This window comes from Lethenteron reissneri, unplaced genomic scaffold (assembly GCF_015708825.2).
Source record: "Lethenteron reissneri isolate LAM-NWPU_2019-01 unplaced genomic scaffold, ASM1570882v1 scaffold_1675, whole genome shotgun sequence".
Taxonomy (NCBI): domain Eukaryota; kingdom Metazoa; phylum Chordata; class Hyperoartia; order Petromyzontiformes; family Petromyzontidae; genus Lethenteron; species Lethenteron reissneri.
This window is the reverse complement of record NW_026891416.1, coordinates 1-11,631: the sequence shown is the minus strand read 5'-3', so window position 1 is coordinate 11,631 and position 11,631 is coordinate 1. Positions and strand designations below refer to the sequence as shown.

At 54.8% G+C, this 11,631-nt stretch overlaps 1 protein-coding gene across 1 annotated transcript; it reads left to right on the top strand.

Annotated features, from left to right (window-relative positions):
* Positions 1–571: 571 nt before the first annotated feature.
* On the top strand, positions 572–11,532 carry LOC133339227 (uncharacterized; the record flags this gene model as incomplete). The annotated part of the gene is made up of 4 exons (XM_061547377.1): positions 572–799; positions 1,416–2,376; positions 9,113–9,291; positions 11,362–11,532. Coding segments are annotated over exons 1-4 (1,416 nt in total), but the record flags the coding sequence as incomplete, so codon positions are not given.
* Positions 11,533–11,631: the final 99 nt, after the last annotated feature.

Here is an 11,631-nt window from a genome sequence, read left to right as displayed (position 1 = left end):
TTAGCACATACAGTACAGTACTACTGTACTGTACAATACTGTACTTACTGTAATGTACAGTTCACCCGTTTGAGTGCTTACTGTCTCCCACCCGCCTTCCACTTGCCTTCCTCCATGCCAGAAGTCATCTCAAGCAAGGTTAGTGTTCTCTCTTTATACATTACTATACTGTACAGTACTAATGTGTATTGTCATTTGTTTATATTTTTGTGCTTCAAAAACCAAAAAAAAAGGTCAGAACGGATTAACCGGATTTACATTGAACCCTGTGGGGAAATGTGCCTCGGTTCACGACCAATTCGGTTCGCGACCAGAGTCAGTTCACGAATTAAGTTCGTGAACCGAGGTATCACTGTAGTATGAAATTTAGATCAATGAAAAACCCATGGTTGTGTGTCAGTAAAACATTGCTGGAACGGTAAAACACTTTTTACAACAGCACACGGTTTATTTCCTATTTGTAACTAACACAATGTGGTGTGGCCCCTTGTCAGTGTTGGTAATGTTTGAGTTGCAGAGTCGTGAGAATGCTGATTTGGAATGTGTCTCATTCTGTGAAACGCAGCAGAGAGAAAGCGGGTCTCACACCGAGCAAAGACAAAGTCGTGGTGCACTGTGTGGCTAAAAGACGAAGTGGGCGTGCAGACATTCTCGTGAGGCAACGGATTCCCATTCGTGTGGAGACTTTAAATTCATGGATCCTCCTGATGATTGCAAAGAGCTCCCTTCGCAAGTCTTTATCGCAGATGTCGTGGCGAAGAAGCTCGGTTTATCAGGCAACAGCTGCGACGCGCCGGAGGTAAACGAACTTTGTTTTCATAGTCCAGTACAGGATGCAGAGGTCGCAAACGGGTTTTGATTCCTTACCCGTACCCGGCCGCACCAGGGTCGCAAATGGGTACCCGTACCCGGCCAGGTACAGGTAGCCGTATCCTACCCGTACCCTACCCGAAATGAGTGACAAACGGTTACTCACGGTTACTCACCAGTGACTCACGGCCTACCCGTACCAGACGCACCAGGGTCGTAAACGGGTACCCGTACCCGGCCGGGTACGGGTAGCCGGGTATCGGGTAGGGTAGCCGGGTATCGGGTACCCGGTTGCAACCTCTGACAGGATGATCCATTCATAGATACAGCACTAAAGCCATACAAATATGTGGAACAATATCGAGAAAGCTATTTCAAAGCCTCTACACGTCCATCACCTATAACAATCCACTCGTTACATGTGTAACTTCGTGCATTGCTTTCCCAACAATCAGTCACCTGTGGAGAGGAAGTACTGTAATAGGGTCGTGAAAAACCAGGGCCCCTTAACATCGCCGCACCCCACCACACACTCGCAACTTATTTGGATTGGAAGTTGTCCGCGAGAGTCATTGCTGATGCGAATTCGTTGTTTCCCTTTGAAGTGTGATGGTGAGGACAGAAGCGATGCCATGCGTGGGGAATGTGACAGTGTTGCAGGAGACATCTCACTCGTGGATGTACTACTTGAAAAACAGCACAACCAAGACAATTGTTCACAGACGTTCAATCTTACTCAGAAAGACCCAGAACCACAAAAGTGGCTTCCCAAGAAGCTTACGCAACACTCGGCTTTGTCTTGTGGGACTATATTGGGCTGTGACAATACTGGTCAAATGAAAACACACAATGTGGAACAATTGCTGCCTCGTGACTGGAATAAGAATACACTAAAGAGAACAGAATATAATCCTCTACACATCGCACAAAATGTACAGACTGAGCCGCATCACGGTTTTTACGCAAATATTGTAGGAAACGACATTCGGAGCTCGTCGAGAGGCAATTCTCAAAATGCAAAACTTCCAAAGCTCGATGGAACCATTCGCACGTTAACGTCTAATTCTCAAGCTGACGCACAAACAGGTTGCTTTCATTCGGAGGATGAGATAAAATTGGCTGATATCTTAACGGACGATTTAGAATGTACTATTACCACCAGAAAACCGCCAAAACCCACTTGTGCTTCTGCACTTTCGGAAGCAAATGACTCAAATGCTGCCTTTAGTGAAGAGGCTGACCACATCGCTCGCGGAAGAGCCGACGGTTCTTCAACAGCAAATGCGCTTGGAGTGGAAAATATAAAAGTAGCCGCAGATGTAGCCAACAAGGGCACGAGCATAAGAGATCGCATCAAGAAAACGCTCGTGGCAAACGCGTGGGCGGCAGCTACCCGCGTGGTCTCGCGCACCAGGCACCTGCAGGAGTCTGCGCTGTCGCACGAGAGGCAGATCGCCACGGAGACTTGTGCTGATGACAGCCAGTTTGAGATTGGGCCTTTCTATGGGCTTCCCACGAAGGTGCACAGCCTTCTGCAACAACAGCGTGGCATTAAAGAGCTCTACGGTAATGTGTGCTGTTTTTTACACTCGGATATTTACGCGAAACTGTCTCTCGGTTTTTTTTCATGCCAACATATCTTTTTTTTTCTCTCGTGGGAGAAATGGTAATTGAATAGTATTTGGCGGACTTACTCTTTGGTTCTTTCGGTAAAGTCACGTAGAAAGAGAAAATAATGAATTAAATACTAGCAAACGACATTTCGATTGCAACACAAGCAATCGTCATCAGGTACAAATGAAAGAGAAAACAAAGCCTAGTAAACTTAGAAATATAATGCAATACAACACAGATAGTCGGCTAACATAACGGTCAACACCCTACCTGGATTGATTACGCTCTTCCAAAGATTGCTAAATTTAAGAGAGAGATTAAACAGAACAGGAGACACACAGACAGACACATAAGCAGAGAGAGACAACACAGAGACACACAGAGAGAGACAAACAACATAGGCACACAGACACAGAGACACACAATATAGACACACAGACAGACAAATAAGCAGAGAGAGACAACACAGAGACACAGAGAGACACAACATAGGTGTGGGGGTCGCTAGCCCCCGAGATCCCTCCCTCGATAATGTTAACGGCCGGGCTAGCATCATCAATCGCCCCCCCGCTGCTAAGCGAACCGCTGCTAAGTTCCTCACCCATGGGGTGGGAGCCGTCGCCCGAGGATTCCACTCCACCGCGGGTCCGCGTAGCAGGCATGGTTAATTACGTACGCGCACACCCACACACACAGCTCCGTACGGCACTCACTCTTGCGCTTCTCTGCGCCGCGCTGGCCGCTCACGTTACAATCGCGCACCTGGGGTACGCCGATTTCGCACGATGAGAGCTTACGCCTACACCGTACTACACGCGTTCACACTTATAACACGTAACGAGCACACGCAAGCGGGGCACACGCCGACACAACGACTAAAGTCGCCGCCGCCGTGCGCGCGAGATAAACCGTACAACAATGCGCAGCCGATTACGCTATGATCGCGCACCTGGGGGACGCCGATTACGCACGCTGCGAGCTTACGCACACACAGTACCACACGCGTTCCCACACGCTCACACTGCACGACAAGATCACGCGAGACCACGCTTCGCTATTAATGATTTATTACCTGATAACTAATGTTGAATTAGTGAGTCGACGAGGCTGGCCTATTCCACTAAACCGGCACCTATTCCCTATTTATCGGCTATGATTCTAATTCCCCTTCTTACTCACTGTTAAGTGTCCACGGCGGTCCGCTGATCCTTGTGTTAACCGCGTGCCTCGGTGCGTCGCACGGACGTCCGGGTCGCTGGCTCGAGCTGCGTCTGGTCGCCTGGCGCTGGAGTAAGAGAGCGATTTCCCCTCTGCGCTCCTCTATTTATCCTCCCTACCTCCCAAAGGGGATGCTGCGCTGAACAATGGGCTCGTGCACCCCAAGCCCGCGCACGGCAGTCCCCAGGCGCTGTTGATATGCTAATCAGTGTGCTGCGTGCAAGGCGTAAATCCTAATTACTCCCTTACCCTTCCTACCAATGGGGCTTGCGCGCTCAAGCGCAATTATCCCAACCCTCCATGACTATGCGCAACAGCCCCTGTGACCCCGCTATTCATGCTGTCCCGTGCCTCCCCTGCTCGCCCCGTCGACCCGTGGGAGTGTGTGTGGGGGGAAATGCGCCTCAACCGCGGTGGCCGAATGCCCCACGCCACGACCTACCATATTAAGGCCGGCCGCAGCGCCGCGGTGCCACGTAGCACGGGGAGGTCATCCAATTCCCTGATCGCCGGAAACCGTGAGAATTAATCCCGATAAGGGTCTCTCGGATAAAAACCGGTCGATCAGGTGACCTTCCCTTCCAGCTCTATGGGGGGGGGGGAATGCGTGCGGGTGTGTGCTTATGTGGGGCGGGTGATGGGGGGCAGTGCGGTGGGGGAAGCCGGGCGGCTCCCTGGTTCGGCAGAGCGGCCCCGTCGTTGTGGCACCACATAGCCCCCCGGGGTGCCAGTCCCCGTCCCGGGTTGACTGGAGCACCTCGCCTGGGTTGCCCCCACGAGGTATCGCCGCGGGGTCCGCGGGATTCGCCCGGCCCTTGTGGCTGGCCTCGGGGGTGGCGGCTCCGTCTCCTGGGGCTCCGGCGGTGGTCTCCTCCTCCATTCCAACGGCTCCCCTCGGCCTCTGGCACCTGCGGGCTGGGGAACAAACTCAGAGGCGGTGGGGTTTAAGGGTCGCCGTCCTCGTCGCCCCCGGCCCCGCCCGGGGCCCCTCGGAGCCCGGGGCTCCGTGGGGCCCATGTACTGCGCGAGGCCCCCGGGCACGGGGGGTGGGGGGGTTTCGGGGTACTTGGACGGCGGGGCTCCCCCCCTCGGGGGCTGCTCGCCACGGCTTCAGTCGGCGGATGTTGACCACCATCTCCCGGCCCCTCTCTCCTCCCTGAATCAGCACCGTCCATGGTGAGATCTGCCGTCTCACAATCCAGGGTCCTCGCCAGTAGGTGGTCAGCTTCCCCACCTGTCCGGCACCGACGCGGGGAGTGTACAGCCACACCTCGGAGCCCGCAGTGTAGAAGGGGGGCTCCATACGGGGTCGGGCGCCCTGCTCTTGCCGCTGGTGCGCGGCCTCTCCGTGCGGGCAGGCTCGGCCCCTGGCCCCTCGCAGGGTCTCCAGCAAGTGCTCCACGGGGTGGCTCCCTTCCTCCCGTTGCGGCGGAGGAACACCGAACAGCAGATCTGCGGGCAGGCGAGACTCGCGACCAAACATCATTAGGAACGGGGTCTGTCCTGTAGAGGTGTGAACGGCGGTGGTGTAGGCGAACAGGGCATAGGGAAGGTGTTCGTCCCAGTCCTGTTGATTCGCGGCCGCCATGCGTTTAAGCTTCCCGGCCAGAGTCTGGTTCATCCTCTCTACCATCCCGTTCGCCTGGGGGTGATACGCCGTGGTTCGGTCCTTCTGGATCCCGAACTCTCGGCACAGCGCCTGAAATAATTCGGCCTCGAATTCACTACCCTGGTCGGTAATGACTCGTTCGGGGATCCCGCACTTAAGTACATAGTTTTCCACGAAGGCCCGGGCCACTACAAGGGCTGTTTTATCTGGGATAGCCACCGCCACGGGGTAGCGGGTGAAGTATTCCACCGCTACGAGAATATATCGGTTGCCCCGGTGGGATCGTGGAAAGGGCCCCTGCAGGTCGATTCCGACCAACTGATTCGTCCGACTGACTCGGAACGGCCTCAGGGGTACCTGGTACCTCGCCGGCTTTTGCCCACACTGCTGACAGGCCCGGCAGCCCTGCACCCAGGCGGCCACATCTTGTGCCATATTTGGGCCAGAGATACTGGCGACGCAGGGTCTCCCGGGTGCGCCGTTCCCCATCATGGCCCCCGAGTGGGTGGTCATGCACCAGCCGTAGCAGCTGGGGTCGCACCTGGGCAGGAACACAGATGCCCCCCGGCTGGCCGGCCTCGGTTAACTCCCGTACCACTCCGTTCCGCACACACAACCGGGCATACAAACCGCTCCAGGGTCCTGGTAGGGCGCTCTTTTCCTCCCGCAGTGCCGCCTCCACTGCCGCCAGATCCGGATCTCGCTGCTGGGTCTGTCTCAGCTGCTCGTCGTTTAGGCCCGGGAAGGCGCAGCCGACGTCCTCCTGGATCCGTCCGATCGGGTCCCGAGCCGCGGGTCCCGCGCTTGCCGGGCGGTCGACGGGATCCTCAGTGCCACCTGTGAGGGTTTCTGTGGCGCACACTGCACTCTCCCTCGCTGGGGGGGGGGTCAGTGGCCGCGGCCTCTCGGGGGTCCGTTGCCTGCCGGCAGCGTCCCGCCGTGAAACACGGGCAGGCCTCCTCCGCCCTCGTCTCGGCGTACACCGTGGGTCGCCTCGACAAGGCGTCCGCGTTTGCATGCGTCCGGCCAGCCCGATACTCGATTTGCAGGTTGTACTCCTGCAACTGCGCCAACCACCGGGCCATCTGCCCCCGCGGCTCCTTGAATGTAAGAAGAAACTGCAGAGCATAATGGTCAGTGCGTACGCGACATCTCCTGCCGTACAAATACGGTCGGAACTGTTTGCATGCGAAAATCACGGCGTACAACTCTTGGCGGGTCACGCAATAGTTCAGCTCGGCCCCACTCAAGGTCCGGCTGGCGTACGCGATGACTCGTTCCGCCCATCCTGTACCTGTGACAACACCGCGCCCAGCCCGCTGCTGCAGGCGTCGGTGTCCAAAATAAAATCGGTGGTAAAATCGGGGAAAGCGAGGGTGGGGCGTGGGTGAGGTGGTCTTTTGAGAGTGGTGAAGGCCGTCTGGCAGGCCCCCGTCCACTGGTAGGGGTGCTTAGGGGAGGTGAGTTGGGTGAGGGGGCGTGCAATCTCGCTGAATCCCTTTACAAATCGACGATAATAGGTGGCGAGCCCCAAAAATGATCTGATCTCCGTCAGGTTCCTTGGCCGTGGCCACTCCACTACGTGCGCGCAATTTGTGGGGGTCGCTAGCCCCCGAGATCTCTCCCTCGATAATGTTAACGGCCGGGCTAGCATCATCAATCGCCCCCCCGCTGCTAAGCGAACCGCTGCTAAGTTCCTCACCCATGGGGTGGGAGCCGTCGCCCGAGGATTCCACTCCACCGCGGGTCCGCGTAGCAGGCATGGTTAATTACGTACGCGCACACCCACACACACAGCTCCGTACGGCACTCACTCTTGCGCTTCTCTGCGCCGCGCTGGCCGCTCACGTTACAATCGCGCACCTGGGGTACGCCGATTTCGCACGACGAGAGCTTACGCCTACACCGTACTACACGCGTTCACACTTATAACACGTAACGAGCACACGCAAGCGGGGCACACGCCGACCAACGACTAAAGTCGCCGCCGCCGTGCGCGCGAGATAAACCGTACAACAATGCGCAGCCGATTACGCTATGATCGCGCACCTGGGGGACAGCCGATTACGCACGCTGCGAGCTTACGCACACACAGTACACAACGCGTTCCCACACGCTCACACTGCACGACAAGATCACGCGAGACCACGCTTCGCTATTAATGATTTATTACCTGATAACTAATGTTGAATTAGTGAGTCGACGAGGCTGGCCTATTCCACTAAACCGGCACCTATTCCCTATTATTCGGCTATGATTCTAATTCCCCTTCTTACTCACTGTTAAGTGTCCACGGCGGTCCGCTGATCCTTGTGTTAACCGCGTGCCTCGGTGCGTCGCACGGACGTCCGGGTCGCTGGCTCGAGCTGCGTCTGGTCGCCTGGCGCTGGAGTAAGAGAGCGATTTCCCCTCTGCGCTCCTCTATTTATCCTCCCTACCTCCCAAAGGGGATGCTGCGCTGAACAATGGGCTCGTGCACCCCAAGCCCGCGCACGGCAGTCCCCAGGCGCTGTTGATATGCTAATCAGTGTGCTGCGTGCAAGGCGTAAATCCTAATTACTCCCTTACCCTTCCTACCAATGGGGCTTGCGCGCTCAAGCGCAATTATCCCAACCCTCCATGACTATGCGCAACAGCCCCTGTGACCCCGCTATTCATGCTGTCCCGTGCCTCCCCGGCTCGCCCCGTCGACCCGTGGGAGTGTGTGTGGGGGGAAATGCGCCTCAACCCGCGGTGGCCGAATGCCCCACGCCACGACCTACCATATTAAGGCCGGCCGCAGCGCCGCGGTGCCACGTAGCACGGGAGGTCATCCAATTCCCTGATCGCGCGGAAACCGTGAGAATTAATCCCGATAAGGGTCTCTCGGATAAAAACCGGTCGATCAGGTGACCTTCCTTCCAGCTCTATGGGGGGGGGGGAATGCGTGCGGGTGTGTGCTTATGTGGGGCGGGTGATGGGGGGCAGTGCGGTGGGGGAAGCCGGGCGGCTCCCTGGTTCGGCAGAGCGGCCCGTCGTTGTGGCACCACATAGGCACACAGAGAAACGACGCCTCTGTGTCGAGGCCTTAGATAGAGAGGAGGGGGTAGAGAGAGAGGGGGTGGGGGGTACAGAGAGAGGGGGGGCAAAGAGTGAGGGGGGCAGAGAGGGAGGGGGGGTTGATAAATTAATTTTTAGTACATGGTGGAATTTTGCTAATGTATTTTACCAATTTGTTTTTGTTATAACAGCATATCACTGCTTATTTGATTCGTACTGTAAACGTTTACACATCACCAGTGTCGTGATGTTAGCTGTCAAGCCTAATCCAATTTCTCACACATTAGGTGATGGTTGAAACATTTTTGTCGTCCTGCACGCAAGTTAATCATTTTAATCGGCGTTTTTGTTCTCTTAACGTGTAATAAGCCACCCGTTTGAAAAAAAATTAACCCGTAAAAACAAAGTTTTTCACTATAAATCCTTTATATGCATGGCGGCTAGAGTCCTCTCGTCCTCTGGCTTGAGATGGCTGCCACCTATCGGTCAGATGATTGCCTGCCACCATTAAGCAATTGGTAATTAAATATAATTTATTTTTTCCTAAAAAGTGTAAAAGTTAGGAAAAAAAATTTAACGAGAATAAATTGTCACGCACAACGAGTCTGTGTGCAAAATGTCAGCTCGATTGGATCACGGGAAGTGGGTTAAAAAACGACCGAAAGATTTGCACGGTCGTAAGCGCGCAAGCAAGCACGCAAGCACGCAAGCGAACTTAATATAAAGGATTTAATTACAATTGACACATTCACGTGTTTCAGATTCTGCCGTGCATTTAATCATTCTCTTTTTATATTTGTGTCGACACATGACGCCGCAAAGCCTGGCAGCACGACTGCTTGTCCCTGGACTCCGTGAGACGAGGGAAGAATCTGATTTACTCTTTACCGACAAGTGGCGGCAAGACGCTCGTGGCAGAGATCCTCATGCTGAGGCAGCTGCTCTGCAAGAGAACGGACGCTCTGCTCATTCTTCCCTACGTTGCCATCGTCCAGGAGAAGGTAACGATCGCTTTTGTACACGCACATTTCCACACCGACACAGCAGCATAAATGCGGTTATACGAATGACTCTTTGGTTCTTTCGGTAAAGTGACGTATAAAGAGAAAATGATCAATTAAATACTAGCATACGACGTTTCAATTGCAACGCAAGCAATCGTCATCAGGTATAAATGAAATAGAAACACAAATCTAGTATACTTAGAAATGTAATGTAATACAACAGAGAGTCGGATAACATAACAGTCAACACCCTACCTGGTTGATTACGTTCTTCCTGAGAATACTAAATTTGAGAGAGAGATTAAACAGAACCAGAGACATATAGACAGACATATAAGCAGACAGATATCACAGAGATACATAGAGAGAGAGAGACGTACAAAGGCACACAGAGAAACCACGTCTCTGTGTCGAGGCCTATGTTTTGTCTCTATGTAAAGTCCTCCAAGATAAGTCAACTGAGGCAGCCGGGAATTTGGAAGTCTCGTTGAAATATTTCCGTCTTGGCTTAGGAACAGATACTCGGATGCAGAGTACAATCTCGGGTTCATCAATTATTCCCACACGACACACAATTGTGATGTGTCGCCGCTGCTACTGCTGCTGCTGCTACTGTCGGGGTCGCTAGCCCCCGAGATCCCTCCCTCGATGATGCTTACGGCCGGGCTAACCTCATCAATCGCCCCCCCGCTGCTGAGCGAACCGCTGCTAGGTTCCTCACCCATGGTGTGGGAGCCGTCGCCCGAGGATTCCCCTCCCCCGCGGGTCCGCGTAGTAGGCATGGTTGGATACCGCGTAGTATTATGTCCCCCTTTACGCTACCACGATACCTCCCTTTCCTAATCGCGTACCTGCGACCCACACGGAGCGAACGTACGCACACACACACACCGCTCCGTGCACTCCAACTCCACACTGACTACTCGCGTTATGATCGTGCACCTGTATCACACACGGAGTGAACACACGCGACACCTACTCTCGCACCGCTCTGCGCAGCGCTCCCCCGAGGCGAGCCGCAGCACTACAGAACCACTGCGTACACACGCTCACCCACGCGCTCACACTGCACGACAAGATCACGCGAGACCACGCTTCGCTATTAATGATTTATTATCCGCTACCTGGAACTAGATGTTAAATCAGTGAGTCGACGAGGCTGGCCTACGCTGATACCTCTATACCTATTCCCCATTTATCTGCTATGATTCTAATTCACCTTCTTACTCACTGTTAAGTGTCCACGGCGGTCCGCTGATCCTTGTGCTAACCGCGTGCCTCGGTGCGTCGCACGGACGTCCGGGTCGCTGGCTCGAGCTGCGTCTGGTCGCCTGGCGCTGGAGTAAGAGAGCGATTTCCCCTCTGCGCCCCTCTATTTATCCTCCCTACCTCAAAGGGGATGCTGCGCTGAACAATGGGCTCGCGCACCTCGAGCCCGCGCACGGCGGTTCCGGGCGCTTTTGATCTGCTAATCAGTGAGCGGCGTTGGCGGCGTACATCCTAATTAATCCCTTACCCTTCCTAACAATGGGGCCTGCGCGCTCAAGCGTAATTATCCCAACCCTCCATGACTATGCGCAACAGCTCCTGCGGTCCCGCTATTCATGCTGTCCCGTCCCTCCCCTGCTTGCCCCGTCGACCCGTGGGGGTGTGTGGGGGGAAATGCGCCTCAACCGCGGTGGCCGAATGCCCCATGCCGCGACCACACCATATTAAGGCTGGTCGCAGCGCCGCGGCGCAACGTAGCACGGGGGGGTCGTCCAATTCCCTGATCGCCGGAAACCGTGAGAGTTAACCCCGATAAGGGTTTTTCGGATAAAAACCGGTCGGCCAGGTGACCTCCCCTCGGAGCTCTATGGGGGGGGGGGGGAAATGCGTGCGGGTGTGTTCGTGTGAGGTGAGGTGAGGGGGACGCGGGGTTGGCTCCGTTGCTTGGTGGTGGCGAGGTCGGGGATTTGGGCGCCTGCCGAACGGCTTCATGGCGGCGGCATCACACTACTACTGCTGCTACTACTGCTGCTGCTGCTGCTCGAACAGGTGCGGAGCCTGTCTGTGTTTGGTGTGGAGCTTGAAATCTTCATAGAGGAATACGCGGGAAGCAAGGGGCGCATGCCACCGCGAAAACACCGAAAGAAGAATTCTCTCTACATCGCCACCATTGAGAAAGCCCACAGCCTGGTCAACGCCCTTCTAGAGGAGGGGCGCATGAAGGAGATTGGCCTGATCGTTGTGGATGAGGTATGCGGCATTCATTATTTAATTACAGAGAATAATTGGCATCCTGCAAATGTCATTACAAATGTTACGTATTAATGTTCATCATCGTCATAATCAGCC